Source organism: Hyperolius riggenbachi, chromosome 8, assembly GCF_040937935.1.
Source record: "Hyperolius riggenbachi isolate aHypRig1 chromosome 8, aHypRig1.pri, whole genome shotgun sequence".
In the NCBI taxonomy this organism is placed as follows: Eukaryota; Metazoa; Chordata; class Amphibia; order Anura; family Hyperoliidae; genus Hyperolius; species Hyperolius riggenbachi.
In genome coordinates, this window is record NC_090653.1 from 264,782,429 (window position 1) to 264,805,359 (window position 22,931).

The 22,931-nt window shown below is 44.8% G+C and overlaps 1 protein-coding gene across 2 annotated transcripts in view; it reads right to left on the reverse strand.

Moving 5' to 3' along the window:
* Nucleotides 1-15,852, reverse strand: part of COQ4 (coenzyme Q4) — a 29,840-nt gene extending 13,988 nt beyond the window's left edge. The window contains exons 1-5 of one of the 2 annotated variants that reach the window (XM_068248780.1): nucleotides 15,745-15,845; nucleotides 15,571-15,690; nucleotides 10,387-10,575; nucleotides 8,447-8,543; nucleotides 3,164-3,266 (exon numbers count right to left, since the gene is read on the reverse strand). In XM_068248780.1, the coding sequence (XP_068104881.1) occupies nucleotides 3,164-3,266; nucleotides 8,447-8,543; nucleotides 10,387-10,575; nucleotides 15,571-15,649 (468 nt within the window). In that variant the 5' untranslated portion in view covers nucleotides 15,650-15,690; nucleotides 15,745-15,845. Of the gene's footprint in view, nucleotides 1-3,163; nucleotides 3,267-8,446; nucleotides 8,544-10,386; nucleotides 10,576-15,570 lie in introns of both variants that reach the window. The other variant, XM_068248779.1, reaches the window with a different exon arrangement.
* Between the last annotated feature and the right edge of the window lie 7,079 nt (nucleotides 15,853-22,931).

Genomic DNA, 22,931 nt, shown 5'->3' on the forward strand with positions numbered 1-22,931 from the left:
GAGAGAGAGGGGAAGTGGACGGATTGCGGTCCACTGACAATTTAGCATGGGAAGGGGGAGGGAGTGGGTCAAGGAAGATTTTTTTTTTAAAAAAGCCTTTATTTCACACAAAAAAAAAACAAAAACGAACGATCCGAGAGAGCTGAACTGTGAAAAATCGCCTGGTCACTAGGGGAGTGTAAACCCGTGGTCCTCAAGTGGTTAAAGGGTACCCGAGATGGGCAGTGGGGCAAAAAAAATATACATACCTGGGCTTCCTCCACAGAGTACGAGTGAAATTGCCGCCGGGAGACTTGGGAGCAGGATACAGAAGATATATGGCTTACCCTGGTCCTGCACAAGTCCCTGCGGCGTTAATTACTATTCCCCCTCCAGGTCCACGTGGATGGTGGGGAATTATATAATTCGGTTTCCAGCTATCGCTGGCGGAAGAATTATAGTGTTTTAAAAGTAACTTCAGCTCCGTCTTCTGACGGCGCCGAAGTTACTCACTGTGTGCCCTGCTATAGCCGTAATTCCTATTACGGTCTATGGTGGCGCCGGCTGCGCCCAAATCTCCTGCGCTGGATCCAATGTGTTCTTCGCCAACCCCCTCTAGGCTAACTGCCCCCTCGCCGTCCTCCTCTGCCACCTGGATCTTTTGCAACTGGCCACGAAAATTCCTGCAGTCGGAGTCAGTTAGTGCAGGCGCAGTCCGGCCACGTGCACCTGCCTGTCGCCGGAAGGGTAGTAGTACTACACAGGGGCAGAACGATCCCGGCGTGGCCTCGCATGTGCAGTATGCCCCAGAATGGAAGACTTACCGGGGGAATTGCCTAAGATCCTGACAATGCAGGAGGATGGCGAGGGGAGGATGAGAAGAGTTCTTCTCAGGCACCAGAATTGATAAGCATTTACCATACCTGGGCACTGTATAGAGTTTAACCACTTGAGGACCGCAGTGTTAACCCCCCTAAAGACCAGGCCATTTTTAGTTAAATAGGCCACTGCAGTTTTACGGCCAAAATGCATGGCCGTAAAACTCAGCACACAAGTGATTTCCCCCCACCCCCCGCTTTTCTCCCCACCAACAGAGCTCTCTGTTGGTGGGGTCTAAGCGCTCCCCCAATGTTTGTTTGTTTTAACCAGTTCACCCCCAAGGGTTTTTACCCTAACGGACAAGAGCAATTTTCACCTGTCAGTGCTCCTCCCTTTTATTCCCTAATAACTTTATTACTACTTATCACAAGAAAATGATCTATACCTCATTTTTTTCGCCACCAATTAGGCTTTCTGTGGGTAGTACATTTAGCTAAGAATTTTTTTATTCTAAATGCGTTTAAATGGGAAAAATACAAAAATAATGGGAAAAAAAATAATTTCTTCTCAGTTTTCAGCCATTATAGTTTAAAATTAAACATTCTCGCTTGGATAAAACCAACACATTTTATTTACCCAGTTGTCCCGAATATTAAACAGTTTAAATTATGTCCCTATCACAATATACGGCGACAATATATTATTTTGAAGTATAGGTGTTATTTTTCTGGGTTTTTTTTTTTGTTCTGGCCCAAATTACAAGCCCCTATGTAATAAATTAAAAGTAATTTTCCCTAATAAAATATAGATAAAAAAAGCTAAGTCCCTGAGGCAACTATTTATTGATTTATTTTTAGCTTATTTATTTTTTTAAGTGGTTTTTTTTTTGGAGGGGGGGAAGGGTTGGAAGTGTAATTTTATTAATGTTATTAATAATGTAAATGTACATGTACATGTATGTGTTTGTGTGTAATATACTTTTTGGCCACAAGATGGAGCTAGTGAACACTCCCGTTATAGGAAGTGATCACTTTTTTTTTTTTTTTTTACACTTTATTTAAATGTAACAGTTTCCTGTTTTGTGAATGGAGGTGGCCGCTGTTCGCGGTCACGTCCATTCACTCCAGGCATTGCGATTGGGTAGAGGACTGCTCGGTCCTCTTCCCCAATCACTAAACACGGGATCCCGACGGAAACGGCGGCTGTAGCGGCGCGGACACGTGCGGAGCGGCGGCGGGATCGCGCGACGTATTAAAACGTCATGTTGCCGTTAATAGCGGTAAGCATGACGTTTTAATACGATAGGATGCCATTAAATGGTTAATAAATATTTTTTTATATTTTTTTAAATAAAATGTTGCTTTTTTTTTTCATTCTCTTTTTACTACCCTCCCTCCCTCGGCCAGCGTATCACAGCGGATCGCTTCCGTGTGTCCCAGGGGGACAGCCGTGTCACACGGCTGTCCCCAGTACAGCGCTGCTGCAGATCGCATCGTTGTACTACCCTAACAGATGGTGGTTTCGCCGTCTAAGAGTCTCCCGAACAGGATCGCCGCTCGGAGACTGAAGGTGGAGCAGAGCTCCGCCTTCCAAACAGGAGATGCGCTCCTACTAGTCCCAAAAGACAGCCGTTCAAGCCAATCGGCATGGAGCGGTCCTGGGGCTGCCGCACTGCTCACGCTAATTGGCGTGGAGCAGTTGGCAAGTACTTAAAGTGGGAGTGTCACCATAATAATCAAATTTCAACAGCAACTGGTCTGAGTGTATTAAGTGATAAAGATGCTAATCCTGCATTCAAAACTTTTTCTGCTGTTATGGTTTGGAGTTATCACATACTTAAGGAGCACTGGCCCTTTAGTAGTCAGTGCCAAACAGTTGCATGCTGGGGGTTCTTTTTATCTATAATATATTCCCCCTCTTCCTTTTATTTCCCAGCCAAGCTGCTTATCTGAAACACGATTCCCTGCTCATTTGTGTTTACAAGCAAGGCTGAGGCGACTCAGGGATTGGAGGAGAAAAGAAAAAAAGTAAAGGACATCAGGATTTAGCCTAAACTGTGGACAAAAGACATGGCCCCCACCAGGAACAGAATTCTCTTCATTTACTATATAAAATTCACTGAAATGAAAACGTGGTCAGTACAGTACATGTGTTATGTAAGTAGATCAAGTATTTATCTACTTATAGATGTTTTTTTTTTCCCTGGCATAGTATGGCTAGTCCTACTGCTTTAAGTAAATATATAACAGGTGTGGGATTTAGAGCAGTTTAGTGAAAGTGTACGGCCGCTTAAAAGAGTGACAGTAGCTACCTTATCTCTTCAGTAAAAGTCACAGATTTATTACAAGGTTAAATAACCACTTACATTAACATCCAAAAATCGGGCGTACTCTCTGCCAAATGTCCCATCTGGCATCTCTCGAAACCTCTCCAAGTCTAGATTAGACATCCGAATACGAGGCCTCTCTCTGTAGGGAAAGATCAGGGCTATGTCAGTCATTATAAGATCGCCCCGGTATGATCTGTTCACATGATACATATCCCTGTCATGCCGTCTACAAGGAAAAACTGTGTGTATCGCTAAAAGGCAGCCCCTGCATATGCTTCATACTGGGAACAGGCTGGGTTTTTAAGTACTCCCCACTGTCGGTCACAATGCCGGTCTCTGGGCGGAGTTGCTGAGCTCTGATTAATAAGGAACTACCCACTGCTCTCCAAATGCTCAGCTCCCATCATGCTCTGCAATGTAACAGCAGCAGCTGTGACACCACAGGAGCAAATTCAGCAGGGGTTTGTTGCTGGTGTCAAAGGTGGGCATTTGGACACATTTGCAAAAAATAAAAATAATAGAGGAATCCTTAATTTCTTATTTTAGAACTTTATAAACCTAAAAAAAAAAGCAATTGCTGACTTTTTTCCCCAATTCCTCATCTTGGGAGAGAACTCTATGCAGTGTATTTTAAAGATCATTAAATATAAATGATAGTTTGTATTGAGAGATGATCAGTGAGATGCTAATGATTTGGGTCTCGCATGCAAATAAATTGCGAATTGTACACAACTTGGAATGAAGCAATTCGAAATTGGCAGGAAAAGCATCTGATTGGCCCAATTCCAAGTTGAACATAATTTGCATTTAATATTCACGCAATTTGGGATTGCTAGCATCTATCTGACCATCTCTAATTGTAGCTTTGAAAAAAAAAATACTTTCAACTCAAGAGTTAAAGTGAACCTGAGGTGAGAGTGATAAGATGGCTGCCATATCTATTTCCTTTTAAACAATGTACATTGCCAGGCAGCCCTGCTGATCTATTTGACTGCAGGAGTGTCTGAATTACACCAGAAACAAGCATGCAGCTAATTCTGTCAGATCTGACAATATTGTCAGAAACACCTGATCTACTGCACACTTGTTCAGCGCCTATGGCTGAAAGTATTAGAGGCGGAGGATCAGCAGGACAGCCAGGCAACTGGTATTGCTTAAAAAAAAAAAAAATATGGCAGCCTCCAGATCATTCTCACCTCGGGTTCACTTTAAGAACTGCAAAAATGTTTATTACTCCTTGAAGTCGCTCAGTCATTAGTTCTTGTCCCTGGGAGTTAGAGCTGTGTTGATTGGTCAGTCTCAACTCCCATGACCAGGAAGTAACGGTCAGTAGGTGCCGACAATCAGCCAGCAGCTGCGCTACAGGAAGTAATGGTCAGTAGGTGCCGACAATCAGCCAGCAGCTGTGCTACAGGAAGTAATGGTCAGTAGTTGCCGACAATCAGCCAGCAGCTGTGCTACAGGAAGTAATGGTCAGTAGGTGCCGGCAATAATCCTGCAGCTGTGCTACAGGAAGTAACGGTCAGTAGGTGCCGCCCAATAATCCAGCAGCTGTGCTACAGGAAGTAATGGTCAGTAGTTGCCGGCAATAATCCAGCAGCTGTGCTACAGGAAGTAATGGTCAGTAGTTGCCGGCAATAATCCAGCAGCTGTGCTACAGGAAGTAATGGTCAGTAGTTGCCGGCAATAATCCAGCAGCTGTGCTAAAGGAAGTAACGGTCAGTAGGTGCCGACAATCAGCCAGCAGCTGTGCTACAGGAAGTAATGGTCAGTAGGTGTCGGCAATCAGCCAGCAGCTGTGCTACAGGAAGTAATGGTCAGTAGGTGTCGGCAATCAGCCAGCAGCTGTGCTACAGGAAGTAATGGTCAGTAAGTGCCGACAATCAGCCAGCAGCTGTGCTACAGGAAGTAATGGTCAGTAAGTGTCGGCGATCAGCCAGCAGCTGTGCTACAGGAAGTAATGGTCAGTAAGTGCCGACAATCAGCCAGCAGCTGTGCTACAGGAAGTAATGGTCAGTAGATGCCGACAATCAGCCAGCAGCTGCGCTACAGGAAGTAATGGTCAGTAGGTGCCGGCAATAATCCAGCAGCTGTGCTACAGGAAGTAACGGTCAGTAGGTGCCGCCCAATAATCCAGCAGCTGTGCTACAGGAAGTAATGGTCAGTAGTTGCTAGCAATAATCCAGCAGCTGTGCTACAGGAAGTAATGGTCAGTAGTTGCCGGCAATAATCCAGCAGCTGTGCTACAGGAAGTAATGGTCAGTAGTTGCCGGCAATAATCCAGCAGCTGTGCTAAAGGAAGTAACGGTCAGTAGGTGCCGACAATCAGCCAGCAGCTGTGCTACAGGAAGTAATGGTCAGTAGGTGTCGGCAATCAGCCAGCAGCTGCGCTACAGGAAGTAATGGTCAGTAGGTGCCGGCAATCAGCCAGCAGCTGCACTACAGGAAGTAATGGTTAGTAGGTGCCGGCAATCAGCCAGCAGCTGTGCTACAGGAAGTAATGGTTAGTAGGTGCCGGCAATCAGCCAGCAGCTGTGCTACAGGAAGTAATGGTCAGTAGGTGCCAGCAATAATCCAGCAGCTATGCTACAGGAAGTAACGGTCAGCAGGTGCCGACAATCAGCCAGCAGCTGCGCTACAGGAAGTAATGGTCAGTAGGTGCCGCCCAATAATCCAGCAGCTATGCTACAGGAAGTAACAGTCAGTAGGTGCCGCCCAATAATCCAGCAGCCATGCTACAGGAAGTAATGGTCAGTAGGTGCCGACAATCAGCCAGCAGCTGCGCTACAGGAAGTAATGGTCAGTAGTTGCCGGCAATAATCCAGCAGCTGTGCTACAGGAAGTAATGGTCAGTAGGTGCCGACAATCAGCCAGCAGCTGTGCTACAGGAAGTAATGGTCAGTAGGTACCGACAATCAGCCAGCAGCTGTGCTACAGGAAGTAATGGTCAGTAGGTGCCGGCAATAATCCAGCAGCTATGCTACAGGAAGTAACGGTCAGTAGGTGCCGACAATCAGCCAGCAGCTGTGCTACAGGAAGTAATGGTCAGTAGGTGCCGACAATTAGCCAGCAGCTGTGCTACAGGAAGTAACGGTCAGTAGGTGCCGACAATCAGCCAGCAGCTGTGCTACAGAAAGTAACGGTCAGTAGGTGCCGGCAATAATCCAGCAGCTGTGCTACAGGAAGTAATGGCCAGTAGGTGCCGACAATAATCCAGCAGCTGCGCTACAGGAAGTAATGGTCAGTAGGTGCCGACAATAATCCAGCAGCTGTGCTACAGGAAGTAATGGCCAGTAGGTGCCGACAATTAGCCAGCAGCTGTGCTAAAGGAAGTAACGGTCAGTAGGTGCCGGCAATAATCCAAGAGCTATGCTACAGAAAGTAACGGTCAGTAGGTGCCGCCCAATAATCCAGCAGCTGTGCTACAGAAAGTAACGGTCAGTAGGTGCCGGCAATAATCCAGCAGCTGCGCTACAGGAAGTAATGGTCAGTAGGTGCCGACAATCAGCCAGCAGCGGTGCTACAGGAAGTAATGGTCAGTTGGTGCCGACAATCAGCCAGCAGCTGGGCTACAGGAAGTAACGGTCAGTAGGTGCCGGCAATCAGCCAGCAGCTGCGCTACAGGAAGTAATGGTCAGTAGTTGCCGACAATTAGCCAGCAGCTGCGCTACAGGAAGTAATGGTCAGTAGGTGGGGTCAATCAGTTAGCAGCTGTGCTACAGGAAGTAATGGTCAGTAGGTGCCGACAATCAGCCAGCAGCTGTGCTACAGGAAGTAATGGTCAGTAGGTACCGACAATCAGCTAGCAGCTGTGCTACAGGAAGTAATGGTCAGTAGGTGCCGGCAATCAGCCAGCAGCTGCGCTACAGGAAGTAATGGTCAGTAGGTGTCGGCAATCAGCCAGCAGCTGCGCTACAGGAAGTAATGGTCAGTAGGTGTCGGCAATCAGCCAGCAGCTGTGCTACAGGAAGTAATGGTCAGTAGGTGCCGGCAATAATCCAGCAGCTGCGCTACAGGAAGTAATGGTCAGTAGGTGCCGGCAATCAGCCAGCAGCTGTGCTACAAGAAGTAATGGTCAGTAGGTGCCGACAATCTGCCAGCAGCTGTGCTACAGGAAGTAATGGTCAGTAGGTGCCGACAATCAGCCAGCCGCTGTGCTACAGGAAGTAATGGTCAGTAGGTGGGGTCAATCAGCCAGTAGCTGTGCTAAAGCCTATCTGCCACAAAAAAATATTTCCTATTCTCTAACATGGGGGGCTTCTAGGCAGTGTTCTGAATCCTCCTGTTTCCAGAAGAGAACTGCTGTTTTATAGCAGAGACCTCACTTCAATTCTGAACCTGACTGCTAAGTTGCTCCTGCTCCCTTAACAGCCGAATTCCCTACTCTGTCTCTACCCTGTTGGATATGCAGGGACTTAAAGTGAACCAGAGACGAAGCACCCTCATATATTTTTCCATATATATCAGTGGGGACATTAGAGAAAACACCTACCCTGCTCTACGTTTCATCCTCAATGCTAGAGGTGTCTGTTATCAGCTGTGATAAGAATCCCGGACTGAGCATTCAGTCTAGCTTTGCTGGGAATGATTATTGCTGAGTCATTATAGCAGAGCCACAAGGGGGCAGGCTTGGGCTTGAAAAGACACCAGAGAAGACAGACTCAGCTATAATCATTCTGTAGCAAAGCTAGACTGAGTGCTCAGGCGGGATTCTTATCAGAGGTGATAACAGTCAGATTAAATAGAGAACAATGAAACAAAGAGCAGATTAGGTGTTTACTGTCATGTTCCCACTGATTTATAAGGTAAAATACATGAGGGTGCTTCATCTCTGGTTCTCTTCAAAGAGAACGTGAAAAAAGTCAGTTACGCATATCAGATACTTTTTTTACAGGATGCTTCAGTTTACTTTAATACAGCATTACTTAAAGTGGACCTGAACTCAGAACTTCCTCTCTGCGCTAAAAGATATGCAACAGCACAATAACCTTTAAAGAAAAACATTTCTTTAACTTACCGCTGATCCAAATCCTGCAATAAATCTGCAGTGTGTCTACTTCCTCCTTTTATGGAAGCAGACATAAGGTTAACATCCTTTGTTTACAAATTAGCTGCTCTTCCAAGGCAGCCAGCTGACAGCTCAGAGATCAAGTTACAGTTGTGATTAGTCACAGATGAGAGGGAATTCGACAGGCTAAACTCTCTAAATACATACAGGGTGCATTCCTCTAGGTTTTCCTTCTGTCCTGTGCAAGAGTTCAGGTCCGCTTTAAATGAATGATGTTCTTCAAAAAACACAAGCTGCGGGATAGAACTCACTGCAGAATCTGTGCCCCCTCTGGATCCCCCATCATTTTCTGCCTGAGGTTCTGCAAGGCCTGAAAACCAGTAGTCTCGCCAAGAACGGCAATCATATCTGCAAATGAAACACACAAATCTTAGACAGAGGTCAGGTATATAGCAGAGCAACAGATTCTGATGCTGAAACTGCTCCACACCTCACACAACCTCAGATCTGCAGGATCCATTAACTTGGTCACTCCCAGAGAGCACCCCTTATTGTTGTTACTGGTAGCCCACCATGGCTCAGCACTGACTGGGGAGAGGAGCCAAGAGGAAGGAAGGAAGGGAGGGAGGGAGGGAACAGACAGCAGGCTATTACTGAGAAGTGATGGTCAATGAGATAGCAATGAGTCTTTGTTGCCACTTATACAGCTTGGAAATGAACAAATCAAATGCAGTAGCTAATTGTTTTGATTGGTCAGTTTCAAAGCAGCATAAGATTAACATCAAATCTGCATCAAATCAGAATAATTTTCATCTCACTGACCATCTCTCTAAGGCTAGGAACACACTTAGCAGAAACGCAACCGTTGCATAAAACGCTGCGTTTTTGCCGCTAATGGAAGTCTATGGGCTGCATATAAAAACCGCATATGCTTTTTGTATGCGTGTTTTTAAAAACGCTGGTTTTGTAGCATAGTATTCAAAAACGCATCAAAAATGCACATAATGAAAGTCAATGGGAACACAATGTATTGCGGTTTGTGTGTTTTTTGTGGTTTGTTTTTTAGTAATTGATGTATTCCGTTTCTTGTTGTCTTCCAAGTGATTTGTATAAAACGCTATGTAAAAACACATGGAAAACGCATAGAAAATGCTTATGCGTTTTGTATATGCGAACAGCAAACACGTAAAAACGCACGCAAAACGCTATAAAACCGCCTATGCGGGGAAAAAAAGCAAACGCACTAAAAAAAAAAGCACATGACAGAAAACGCGACTTTTTACGCTCTGCCATGTGTGCACCCAGCCTTTTGTTTACAAATCACTTTGATGTATAACCTGTATAAAACAATATTTAGTTAACCTCCTTGGCGGTAACCCCGAGTCAGGCTTGGGGGTTACCGCCAAGGAGGTTAACTCCTGGCTCTGGGTAGCCGCCAGGAGGCATGTAAAAGCCTGAAGCGCATCGGCTGTTTCAACTCCAGCCGATGGCAGCCATTCTTGTTCCGGTCCTTGGTGGCTCTGTATGGTAATCTCACTACATGGGTACAGTCACCTGGAGGCTGGAAGAAAAATTGCACCGCTGGATCTCAGGAAGGTAGATAAGTGCAGGGCTGCTGACAGATCTCTCTGTGTGTGATTTTTTTCCTGCTTTTAGGGTCTAATTGCAAAAAATGGCACCACTTTTAGACCCCAAAATAATCATACCTCCAGGGAGGTTAAATGTGTACTGTATCTACTCGCGTATAAGCCTAATTTTTTGGCATAAAAAATGTGCTGAAAAGTTACCCCTTCGGCTTATATGCGGGTCAGTAGAGCAGAACGGATGGCAGGTTTTGTTACTGGCGAAGAAGTGTAAGGCTTGTGCACTAGTGATCCTGCTCTTGCCAACTGTCTCCCTGCTGTGTCCGTGGCCCCCATCCCCCAGCAATTGCTGCATCTCATAGCTATGATGCCATCTAGTGGTATCTTGAGACACAGCTGTATCATACTTTGTGCACATCTGGCTATGGGAAGAGGGGATGACTTGTACTAGGGACAGATATGGCTACTGGGGAGGAGGTTATACTGGGGAGGTGGCTTATAAACGAGTCCATCACTTTTTCCTAGTTTCTGAGGGAAAAGTGGCTTATGCGCGAGTCGGCTTATATGCGAGTATATACGGTATTTGAAAAAAAAAAAAAAAAAAAAACAACAATACCTGACCTGGAAGTTTAACTATCATGTAGTAAATAGCGAAGGCAGAAGCTCACCATGTCTGTAGGGATCATACAGGGACATCACAGCCGAGCCGGCAGACAATAGCAGCTTCTGCAGTATATTGGTGGGGATGTGACCGGCGTACAAGACGCCCGGCTCAGACATTCCAGACCCGGACTGGCCATCATGCTCGGGCTCCTCTGCCGCAATGTCCACCGACTGGCTAAACTGCCGCCGGCCACCTGTAAGACACAGGAGACAAGATCACTCGGATAGAAAGATGTCACCTTCATTCCTTTCTTCTAAATGGCTTACTTTAGTCTGAAAGAGTAACAACACTCTAAAACCTAGAAGAATGTTAAAGTAAACCTGACTCTCAGTTCACCATTTTTGCAAATTTAAAATTAATCAGTCATGCAACATCTGCCTTAACCAGTTTGCATCCCGCATACAGTATAATCACGTCATTGCAAGTGGCTCCTGAAAGCCACATGACGTGATTATAAGTTGCTGTCATTTAATGAGCACAGCGGGCGTGCTAGCACGTTCCTGGGCTCATTAACCCCCCTCCCCCTAACTACACTACACTAGCATCCCTTCCCGGGTCTCCGATCCTCCCACCCCCCCCGCCCGATCCTCTGTAATACCCCCCTTCCCCCTCCATGCTGCGATCGGGCAGCATGGAGGATTACAATGTATCAATCTTTACCTGACCTTGTTCCAGCGCCGATCGCGATCCTCTCCCTGTAGTCCCGCTGTCAGCCTCACTATGCTGAGTGAACCGGGTCCCGGCTTGATGACGTCATCAAGCCGGGACCCGATCCGGTCAGCATAGTGAGGCTGTCAGCGGTACTGCAGGGAGGAGATCGTGATCGGCGCTGGAACAAGGTCAGGTGAGAGATTCTTACTCCTAATGCTTCCCTGCGCCTAGCTCTGCAGAGGGGGTGGAGGGGACACCTGGCATTTGGGGAAATAAAATTTCTTAAAGGGCCAAACACCTTGCTATCCATGGGGGGGGGGGGGGGAATACAAATTAAAAGGGGCACACAGCTGGCTATAAATGGGGGAGGGGGAGGCATACACCTGGCTATGAATGGGGGGAGGGAGGTAATAAAAAACACATCTGGCTAACTATGGGGGGGGGGGGGGGGGAGATAAACAGGCACGTCTGGTTTACTGAAGTGGGGGGTTTACAGAGGCACATCAGGGGCTGGGGAAGGGTAACGGGGCACATCTGGCCAAGTATGGGGGAGGGGGGTATAAAGGAGCACATCTTGATAACTAGGGAGCGGGGAGGATTAAAAAGTGCCACAACAATTAAAGAAAAATACAAAGCCGCAAAATGGAAAAAAATGCACCTTTATTTCCAAATAATATATTGTCGCCATACATTGTACTAGGATCATACTTTAAAGAGAAACTCCAACCAAGAATTGAACTTTTTCCCAATCAGTAGCTGATACCCCATTTTACATGAGAAAGACAATGATTTTCACAAACAGACCATCAGGGGGCGCTGTGTGACTGATTTTGTGCTGAAACCCCTCCCACAAGAGGCTCTGAAGACCGCGGTACTGCTGGCAAACAGTTACAATGTAACAATGTTCAGAGACAGGAAATAGCTGTTATTAGCTATCTGTAACAGACAGAGCAGCTAGAAACAGCTAAATAACCTGCCCACAGTAACAATGTCACCATGTAATACATGTCAGAATGTGAATCTGGGAGAGGAAAGATTTTACAATGAGCAAACACTGACTAAATCATTTATACATAATTATGGTAAAAAATGAAGCACTTTTTTTACTACATTATTTTCACTGGAGTTCCTCTTTAAACCCTGTAATAACCAGGACAGACGGGCAGATCAAATGTGTAGGTTTAATCTATGGTACCACTTATTATTTTCAAATTATAATTGCTGAAAACTGAGAAATAATTCCTTTTTTCATTTTTTCCCCATTATTACCATTAAAATCTGTTCAAAATTAAATAATTTTAAGCAAAATGTACCACCGAAAAAAAGCCTAATTGGTGGCGAAAAAAACAAGGTATAGATCATGTATGTGTGATAAGTAGTGATAAAGTTATTGGCTAATGAATGGGAAGAGTGTGAAATGTAGAAAACTGTTCTGGTTTTTTAGGGGGAAATCCCCAGGGACGCGAAGTGGTTAAAGGGTACCTGAGTCTATTAGAAAAAAAAGTTAGATACTTACCTCAGTAGACAGAAGCCTCTGGATGGCCTTCCCCTTTTCACAATATTCGTTGTTAAAGGGAAACCAGCACCAATTTTTTTTTTTTTGGGGGGGGGGGGGGGGCAGTTTCTAATAGCTATAGGAGCTGCCATGTTCCCCATTATTTATCCACAGGAAGTTGTGAAGATAGCATCTGTGACTTCTCTAAACTCTTCGAAGCATAGTTTCCTATCTCTCCACCCCATGCTGATGAAAACTTTCGTTTGCTCTTTGCTAACGTGTGCAATAAAATAATTACATCCGTCCTCATCTGCCTGAAATTACAGGCCTCGGAATTAGGTTAATAAAGGCCTCTGATAAACTTCTGAATGTAAAAAGAAGAGGAAAACTTTTTTTTAATAGTGAGCCACATTGTTGGCATGCATTAGTAATGTGCTATTAAGTGACCTGAAAAATAGCTCTTGGTTCGCTTTAATTTTGAATATTGCTCACGACTGTACTACACTCTGTGTACAAGCACAACTGCACTACACAGATGGAGCCATTGGTGCACTGCTGTTTCCTCCAGGCTACTGCACAAATGCAAACCATACTGGCACCTGCACAGTGAAGCCATGCTCGTACATGGAAGCCAGCGCAGCAAAGAGGGCCTCTAGCCAGTGGCGGAAGGGTCATGGAGGATTGGCAAAGCCTCTGAAGCACCCAGAGCTTTCTCTATATAATGGTAAGTATCTCACTGGTGGGCTGGTTAATCAAAGGAGACCAAAGCAGGGGCAGGTAAATTCCTGGCTTCTCCAGAAGGAATGTAAATTATCTCAAACAGTAAGAATCATAGGGGTCCAGGGAGTTCTTATGAACTCTATGCATAAGTAGATATTCTATTAATAGCAAATGAGGTGTAAAAACCTGTAAAACACAGATTTGTAATCCTGCCTTTTTCCACCTGGGTCCCCCGTTGAAGAATCTTTTCTGTCGATGCTGGACGGGAAGCGTTCTCATTGATATGAGCATCTGAACTGGGCATGTGCGGCCATCTTCCGCACACGCTCATTGAAAACAAGTGCTCACGCATGCTATGTTTGAGGTTGCGCAGTAGAGAGCTTGCGCATGCCCAGTTCATGGAAGCTCTTGCATGGACCTTGGTGACTGGCATTAAGTTGGAGGATCCACTGGTGAGGAATGGAGGGAACCAGGTGGAATCGGACACCTCTGTCCGTAGGTAGGATTACACGCCACAATATGTGGTTTGCAACTTTTAACTCCAACTCAGGTGTGCTTTAAAAAACTGTAACGTAAAATAAAAAAGTGACATTCTTTCTCTAGAGGCTTCCCCGATCCACCACAATACCTCAGTTGCCGGCTCGGACCCTCTTCATCTTTGTGGCCATGGTCTTCTCCATGTACAAGTGTGGCTGCGCTGCGCAGGCACCAGTAGAGTTTGCACCTGAGCAGTAGCAAAGAGCCACTCGAGCATGGAGAAAAAAAGTCATTCTTGAGCAGCTCCGTGCTACCGTACAGGCTGTACTTTACACTTGCACAGCCTGGCTGCACACATACACGGAGGGGATTGTGGCTGTGGGCAGTGTTAAAGTGGATCCGAGATAAACTTTTGCTCATTGCATAATTGTGTTCCCTTTATATAGTTTACAAGGCATTCCTCAAGCCAAATACTTTTTTTTGTTTTGTTTTAATACTCTAATCCCCTATAAACTAAACAAGCCTCGCCCAGTTTTTTTACAGTGCATTGGCACTGTAGCAAGGGCTTATGGGAGCTCAGTCTGGGCAGGAGGAGGTTACTAGCCATTGATTTCAGAGACAGAGGGGAGGAGGGAGGAGGAGAGGGGACTGAATTTACACACAGGCAAGCTGATAGCATCTCCAGCCCTCAGCCTGTGACAATGTGACAAACGGAACATGGCTGCTCTCATTGTATCACAGGAATAAATAATCATAAACTTTTGAAGCCGTTTGCAGCTAGATATGCTAAACTTTATCTAAACTTTAGATAGACAAGTTAATTGTTATAGTTCGTTTTTCATCTCGGACCCGCTTTAGGGTGCATACACACCTTTGACGGATGTCGCACGTTGGGGATAAAATCCCTGACTGAGCATTCAGTCTGGCTTTGCTCAAGAATCATTATAGCGGAGTCTGTCTTCTCTGATGTCTTTTCAAGCCCAAGCCTGCCCCCTTCTGGCTCTGCTTTCCTGTTCTGTATTTTCACAGCAGATGGGAGGAGCTGCTAATGTAAGAGTATATTGAGTAGATTGAAAAAAAACTTTTTTTTTTATCTATATTTGTTAGTCATAAAAGGTTTTTATTTTGCACACAGCCCAACTGTGTTTTGCATTGAGTTATAGTAAAAAAAAAAAAGAAATAAAAAGGGCACATCAGAGCAGCAAAAATACAAGGTAAAATATTTATTTTGTACAAATCTATTGGGGGGATATGTTTATTTTGCGCCAAAGCGTTCATCTCTGGTTTCCTTTAAGTCACGCGTGTGTACGGGTCTTTAGACTTTAATGTCAAACACTATTTAGCGGGTCATAGCATAGCGTAGGATGATCGGAGAAGCCTCACAACTGAGGTAAATATCTAACGTCACAGGTACCCTTGCAGGCTAGTACGATATAATAACATACCTCCCAACTTTTTGTGATGAGAAAGAGGGACACTTAAGCCACACCCTGTCATACCTCCAACCACACCCTCGATCACGCATACCATAAAGATTTCATTAGAAAAATATGTTGTTTTATAATTCACACCACACCGATACTTTATATCCTGGTTCATTTCCCTTCATATTAACATTTTAAAACTAGTAAAATAGCAATTTAAAGGATGGGAATAAAGTTTAGAGTAAAACACATTTTTAGTAGATATATATATATACATAGAAAGAGGGACAAAGTCCAGAAAGAGGGGCAAATGAGGAGGAAAGTGGGATAGAGGGACAGTGCTCCCAAAGAGGGACTGTCCCTCCAAAAAGGGGACAGTTGGGAGCTATGTAGTAAAAAGTCCTCCTGAGGGTTGCCTTACCCAGCATACGTACAGAAACGCGAGAAGGACGGTGAGATGCTCCTATCAACAACCTCGAGCAAAGTTTTAGAGCGTTCATAGCTGAAGACACAAAGTAAACAGGGAAGAATCTGCACCAGCCGCGCATGCGCAGTATTACAGTAACCCTGCTCGTATGTGCCCCGTCTGCAGGCTCTGGACTCCCGTCACATGACCTTCAGCACCCGGGTACCTTTCAGGGAATACCCCGGCGACAGCACACGGTCCGGCCAATCAGCTGGAGGCGGGTGCACAAGCCTAGTCACCCCGACTCCAATGAATGTTGTAACATTGGTTCCGAATAGCTAACAGTGCTAGGACTAGTAAACACATAACTGTGTGCAGAGCGCCATCTAGTGGCCTTTAAATAGAAGACACCTCGCTGCCACACAATTTTAAAAAGTGAGAAATAAACACAGATAAGGTAGACCTGCATAGCGTAGCTGTACACAAACTGAACTGATGAATATAATGAGAACAAGAAAAATCTTACTCACTGTGCATTATTATTTATTAACTTGTTCTCCTCCATACGATTTGCCATTCAATTCACAGCCCCAGAAACCCATGCAGAGCCATATAACAGGTGCAAAAATAGCCTACCAGTCACCATGGTCTGATTTTAAGGTAATCACTGAAAAAGACATCTTGGATATCCTCTCAAACCTTCGCCAGACTACCTGCGATCTGGACCCTGGCCCCACTAAGTTCATGTTGAAATGCCCTGAACTATTTACACCAGCATTCCACAAAATAGTCAACGGTTCCTTACAAGAAGGGTGGTTTCCCTCTACTCTGAAAGAAGCAATAGTCAGGCCACTACTCAAGAAACCATCGGAGACCCAGATGCTCTAAACAGCTACAGACCTGTCTCCAACCTCCCCTTTCTGGGAAAAGTTATTGAAAGGCTGTCTACCTCCAACTTGAAGCCAGGCTTTCCAGAAACAACATCCTTGACCCTCTTCAATCTGGCTTCAGGAAATATCACAGCTGTGAAACAGCCCTCACCCAGATTTGCAATGATCTGCTCATTACAAGAGACAAGAGTCAATGTTCCATCCTGATTTTGCTCGACCTCTCAGCGGCTTTTGACACAGTCGATCATGAAATCTTGCTCAACAGGCTGCAAGAGTACTGTGGCATAGATGGCACTGTTCTCCGGTGGTTCAACTCCTTCCTGGCTGGCAGAACACAAAGGGTAGCCTTAGGGCCCTTCCTCTCCAACCCTGTACCACTAAAATGCGGTGTACCTCAGGGCGCAATATTATCCCCTTTACTGTTCACCATATACATGCTGCCACTTGGAGAAATCATACAAAAACATGGCCTGACATATCATTGCTATGCTGATGACACCCAGCTATATTTGTCATTCAAACCTGATGTCACAGACCCTACTCCACAAATAAACGCATGCTTAGCTGAGCTTCAGGAGTGGATGAATCATAATTGGCTAAAACTTAATGCTGACAAAACTGAGGTTCTTGTTATCGAGGGCCAGGGCTCAACAGCAAAGCAGCCCCAGTCTCAACCAACACCGCTACGGATAGGGAGCTCAGACCTGAACAACTCAGACTGTGTGCGCAGCCTGGGAGTACTGATTGATGGGAAATTAAGCTTCAGGAATCAAATCTCAGCTGTTGTGAAACATTCCTTCTTTCACCTAAGGAATATTGCAAGGATTAAACACCTAATTCCTTCATAGGATCTTCCAACCCTAGTCCATGCCTTTGTCACATCAAGGTTAGACTACTGCAACGTCCTCTACACAGGCCTGCATAAGAAAGACCTACGCCGCCTGCAATAAGTACAGAATGCCGCCGCAAGGCTGTTAACGAGCCAACCTCGCCATTGCCACATAACACCAACCCTGTGCTCACTCCACTGGCTACCGATAAAATGGAGAATTCTGTTTAAGATTGGCTTACTGACATTCAAATCCTTGCACAATCTGGGCCCTGGATACCTGAAGGACTTGTTTCAACTGCATCACATCCCCCACAATCTTAGATCAAAAGGACATAACACCTTGGTCACCCCCAGAGTCCACCTCAAAACCTTTGGAGACCGAGCCTTTTGTCATGCTGCTCCTACACTTTGGAACTCCCTGCCACACCCAATCAGGACAGCTCCATCCCTGGAAGCATTTAAGTCTAAACTGAAAACCTACCTCTTCAGTCTGGCATTCATGAACATCTGACTATCTCCTATGTAACACAACCCAGCCTGCAACCCTGTATTAATCTGAGACACAGCTATGCGCTTTGAGTCCTATGGGAGAATAGCGCTTTACAAATGTTATTGTATTATTGTATTGTATTTAGTGCCAGCATTTTCTGTGCATTATAAAATAAAGATATCTGTGACAAATAAAGGGGAGTAAACCGCTAGTCTATAAAGAAAAAGTTAGATTCTTACCTAGATAACAACAACAATGACATTTCTATAGCATTTTTTTCCCATAGGACTCAAAGCGCTTAGGCTCTCTCAGATTCAGTAATTGGTAGTAGGATGAAGTATGAACACAACAAATACTAATAAGATGTTTGCACAATGAGGAACATTTCCTTTAAGGTGCTTATTCACATATTGCCTCACAGAAATAATTATTTGAGGCAATATGTGGATAAGCACCTTAAAGGGAAACTGCTGGCCGTTGTGACTGCTGCAGAAAGGGAGCTCTATGAATAGGCGAGGGAAGCCTGTAAATATCCCAAATGCGCATTTAGACCATTGTCACTAGTTGTCCAACTTATTTGGTGAGTCGCTCACCATGTGGTGTTGGTGGTGGGAGTGACATTAATTAAGCAGCGCTGGTTAAGTATATGTTTGGCTCATTCTTGCCAATTTCTTGATAATTTGAGTTACATTATATTTGTGCACTACCTTAGCTCACAGGGTAACAGAGATCAGTGGTCCTGATCCCTCACACTATTTGAAACTCTATGTATGGCCAAGGGCACGAAACACTTTCCCTGATTTGCCAATTATTGATGTCAGATGCCACCTGGTTTCGACAGAGCTTAAACTGAAACAAGAAACTGACCTTCATTGCCAGTTCTCTGAGGAACGATGGCAGAAGATTCTTATGCTTACCAAAAAGTCTCAATAGCTTCTCTGATAAATGAATTGAATTATACAATATTGACCAGGTGCTACCTTACTCCACGCAGACTACACAAGAATTACCCCAATACCAGCTCCCTATGCTGGAGGTGCAATAGAGCACTGTTACACATCTTCTGGGACTGCAAAGCTATTAAACCATTCTGGCAAAATGTCCATAAATATATTAAAATCCTTACAGATGGGGAGGGACACGATTGGTGATTCCTCATACTACCTGCTACACAATACCCCTAAGCCCTTTAAAAAATGTAAGTGCTGATTGACAAGGCATCTGATCCAGGTGGCAAGAGTTCTTATTTCTAGACACTGGAAATCTCCCATGGTCCCGACCATTCTAGAATGGATCAATGAGATAACGTTTATTTACCAGATGGAATCTTTGACTTATATGATCCATGGCAGAGACGAGGCATTCTCGTCAAACGTGAATTCACTGGGACATGTTCTTGGAGTCAGATGACTATAAACAAATACCTCTAAACCATCCATATCCAACTCTGTTCCGCTGGCAAAATGTGGCCTCCAGAGCCATTAAATTTGGCCCTCAAGTGGTTGTCCCACTTTGCATTATGTTTGGCCCACTCTAGACCACCAGGAAAGCTATATGGGGGAGGTAGGGGGAAAGCTCTAAACACTGGGGAATTGTATAAGGGAGAGAGGGGCTTCTAGACACCAGGAAACTTTATAGGGGAAGGGGAGGGCCACTAGACGACACCAGGGAACTGTATAGGAGTTGGGGGGGGCATTAGACACCAGAGAACTGTATAGAAGAGGGACGGGGCACTAGACACCAGGGAACTGTGTTGAAGAGGAAGGGGCAACTAGACACCCAAAAACTGTATAGGGGTTGGAGGGGGGCCAGTGGACATTGAGGTTGGCCCTCAACTAGGTCCCAGTGTACAATTTCGGCCCACTTTGTATTTGAGTTTGACACCCCTGCTCTAGACACTTGAAGCGTTATTGGTACTCATCTCTTGTATCCTCTCCTTCCCCTTTGGGTTGGGGCTAGCGTTCCTTTCAGTAGTCTGGTATGTCATATCTGTATGATGTGGAGTCGATAGGGTCGGTTCCGGTGTGAGGTGAGGTCTTTTCTTCGGCCTTTCTTCATCCTCTTCCTCTCTTAGGCTTCCATGGAGCTGGGGCTTCATGGAGACCCTCTCTCAATTTCTTTTTCTGCACCCCTGTGTTGCAAACCTAAGACAGACAGAATACCTCTTTGGGAAATGTAGAGTAATGTACTGTTTTAGCCATCAGTAAAAGCAAGAAGTTTTGAATCAGGATGATACCATTCATTGGCTAACTTTTTACGTTAGCTAATAAATGGTATCATCCTAATTCAAAACGTCTTGCTCTTTGGCAACTGTTATTGATTTTAGAAGATTGCTTCAGTATATTTCTGAAATGCCTGAGGTACTTTATATTATGCAGTCATCGGTAGTAGACAGAAGATTGATGAAGGCTTTGGATCCAAGATGTCAATAGTTGTGCACTTGACTTGTCTAGATTAATGATGGGAAGTTACTATTCTCAGCCATTGGCCTCTTTCTTATCTGTGAATGTTATTTGCGATGTTCAATATTTGCATCATGTTTACTGGACCTTTGTTAAAAAAAAAAACTTTGTTAAAGAGGAACTGTTGCAAAAATATAAAAATTTAAAACACATACAAAAAAGAAGTATGTTTCTTCCTGAGTAAAATCAGCCATAAATTACTTTTCTCTTATGTTGCTGACATTTACAGTAAGTAGTAGAAATCTGACATTACCGACAGGTTTTGGGCTAGTCCATCTCTCCATAGGGGATTCTCAGCATGGCCTTTATTCTTTATAAAGATACCCCCTGATAAAGATTTATACAAAGATACTGACCAGCCTCCCTGCTTACCGTACACTTTTTTGGCAGTTGGACAGAGCAACTGCCATTCACTAAGTGCATTTTGAAAATAAAGAAATCCCTGTGAACCCTCCATGAGGAGATGGGCTAGTCCAAAACCTGTCGGTTCTGTCAGATTTCTACTACCTACTGTAAGTGACAGCGACATAGGAGAAAAGTAATTTATGGCTCATTTTACTCAGGAAGAAACATACTTCTTAATTGTATATGTTTACCTATATTTAGAATTTTAAGATTTTCACGACAGAGGTCCTTTAAATCACGTGTCGAACTCCAGGCCTGGAGGGCCAGATCCATGCCAGTGTTTAGGATGGACTGAGAAAGAAAGGAATGTGTTCTACCTGGTGGACCACACCTCTCCTGATTCAGACTCATCAATTCATTTGAGCTGTATTAAAAATGTGTGAGGATCTCGGCCCTCGTAGGACCGGTTTGACATACCTGCTTTAAATAATCTTTAAAAAAAAAATTATTTGAGCCAGACTCCCCGGTGTACACACACCCCCTTCCTTCCTCCAATCTGTGTTCACCGCAGTGGAGACAGAGCTGTGGCTGCTCGATCTGTCAGTCACCTGCCTTGTCAGGTCAGTTTTCTGTGCGTTCGGTGCAGCAGGGTAGGGAAACAGCAACCAGGGCATCATGGGAGCGAGCATGTCTGTGTGTCTAGGTAAACAGATACTAGTTGCGCTGGGTCTAACTGGTGCCCTGTATCATTCACACAGTGTTGTATAAGTTCAAACCATTGTTCAGTGAAGCATCTGAAGATTTATTAATACAATAAAATGCATTACATTATATTACATGCGAGTCAAGCAATAATAATATATGACTGTCTCATTCAGGCTAACAATCATCCACAGACCCTCCAATGTGCATAAATTGCCAAAAAATAGGTAAAAAATGTAAAATAAGCCCTAGGGATAAGCAATTGCAAAAAAAAGTAGAAAAAATAAAAAATATATATCATGCAGGTACCTAAAAATAGAGTATCAATATTTGTAAATTGGACTCCCTCCAGGGAAAAAAATGCTGGTGTATCCCAATGTAAATCACAATGAAGTCTCACGGAGGGTTGGCTCCCCTGGACTTGGTATGAAATCAATCTTCTAATGTCGGTTACGCTTATAAATGTCAGGCATCAAGGCTCTATTCAGCATATAAGTTGCATATAGTTCGTATAGTTCATGAGTGGACTCACCTCCTTCCTCGAAAAGCCAATAGTGTTTTCAGGTTGTAATAATGGTGATTGTACTCACGACCTGAGGTAAAAGTTGCTGAGAGATTTGTAGGGGGTCCAGTTCGTGTGTCCAAGCTCCGGCCGGCAACTCAGTGACACTATACGGCTCCGTACTGTATCCACGATCATCCGCAGTGATCGCGTGTAGTAGTTCCGGGTGGCGGCTGTTCTACTTCTGGTGACGTCACCTGCTCCTCGCGTCCTCTATTGCTAAGTTACCGCTGGATTGCGGTTAGCGAAGGATAATAGGCAAATTTAGGTCTAGTAGTGCTTGTTGCAAAAAAATCCTCGCTACACAATATCGGATGGTGCAGAGTGAGGGTTAGGACTAACGCGTTTCGGCAGTCTACGGCTGCCTTTATCAAAGTCAATTGTGAAGTGAATAGCCCCATCAAAGTTGATATATACTGCTGCCCCCTCCCATCTCTCAGACATGTTATCTCCTGGGTCCTAGCGTGTCCATCCAGCATGATTGACAATGCGCATATCTGTTGCATACATTTCTTATCACTTCGCTTCAAGTTACCTAATTTTTAAATGACTGTCTGTGTGTCTGTGACTCCCTGAGCACCATGCTGGCCAGTGTAGTAACAGATACTGCTCTCTATCTGATCTCTGCTCATCTCACGCATGCACAACCCGAGTTTCCCCCCCGGGAAGCCCAGCTAGTGAGGGTCCTGGTACGCATGTCCACTATCCAAGTGGACAAGGAGTTAGAATGAAAATTTGATCCGGCGAAGCAAGCAGGCAAAGGGACATTGATTCACTTTATGTCACTGAGTTAGTTTCTTACATAAACAACTAGAGGCAGGGCCAGTTCTCTCATGAAGCAAGGTGAAACATTTGCATCAGGCGCAGAGACTACAGGGACAGCATGTTTGTACTGTGTATTTACACTTACAGCATGCAGTCAGAGTAGGAGGAGAAGTGAGAGGAGAGTGAGGTGAAGAATGTCATCATTGGGGAAAAGTAGCTTGTTGTGCTGTGTGAGGAGTCTGACAGTGAGTGAGGAGGGGGAGGCAGGAGAACAGCAGTGTTTACTTGACTTGCATAGCAGAAGGAAGGAGGTGGCACTGCTGTCCTG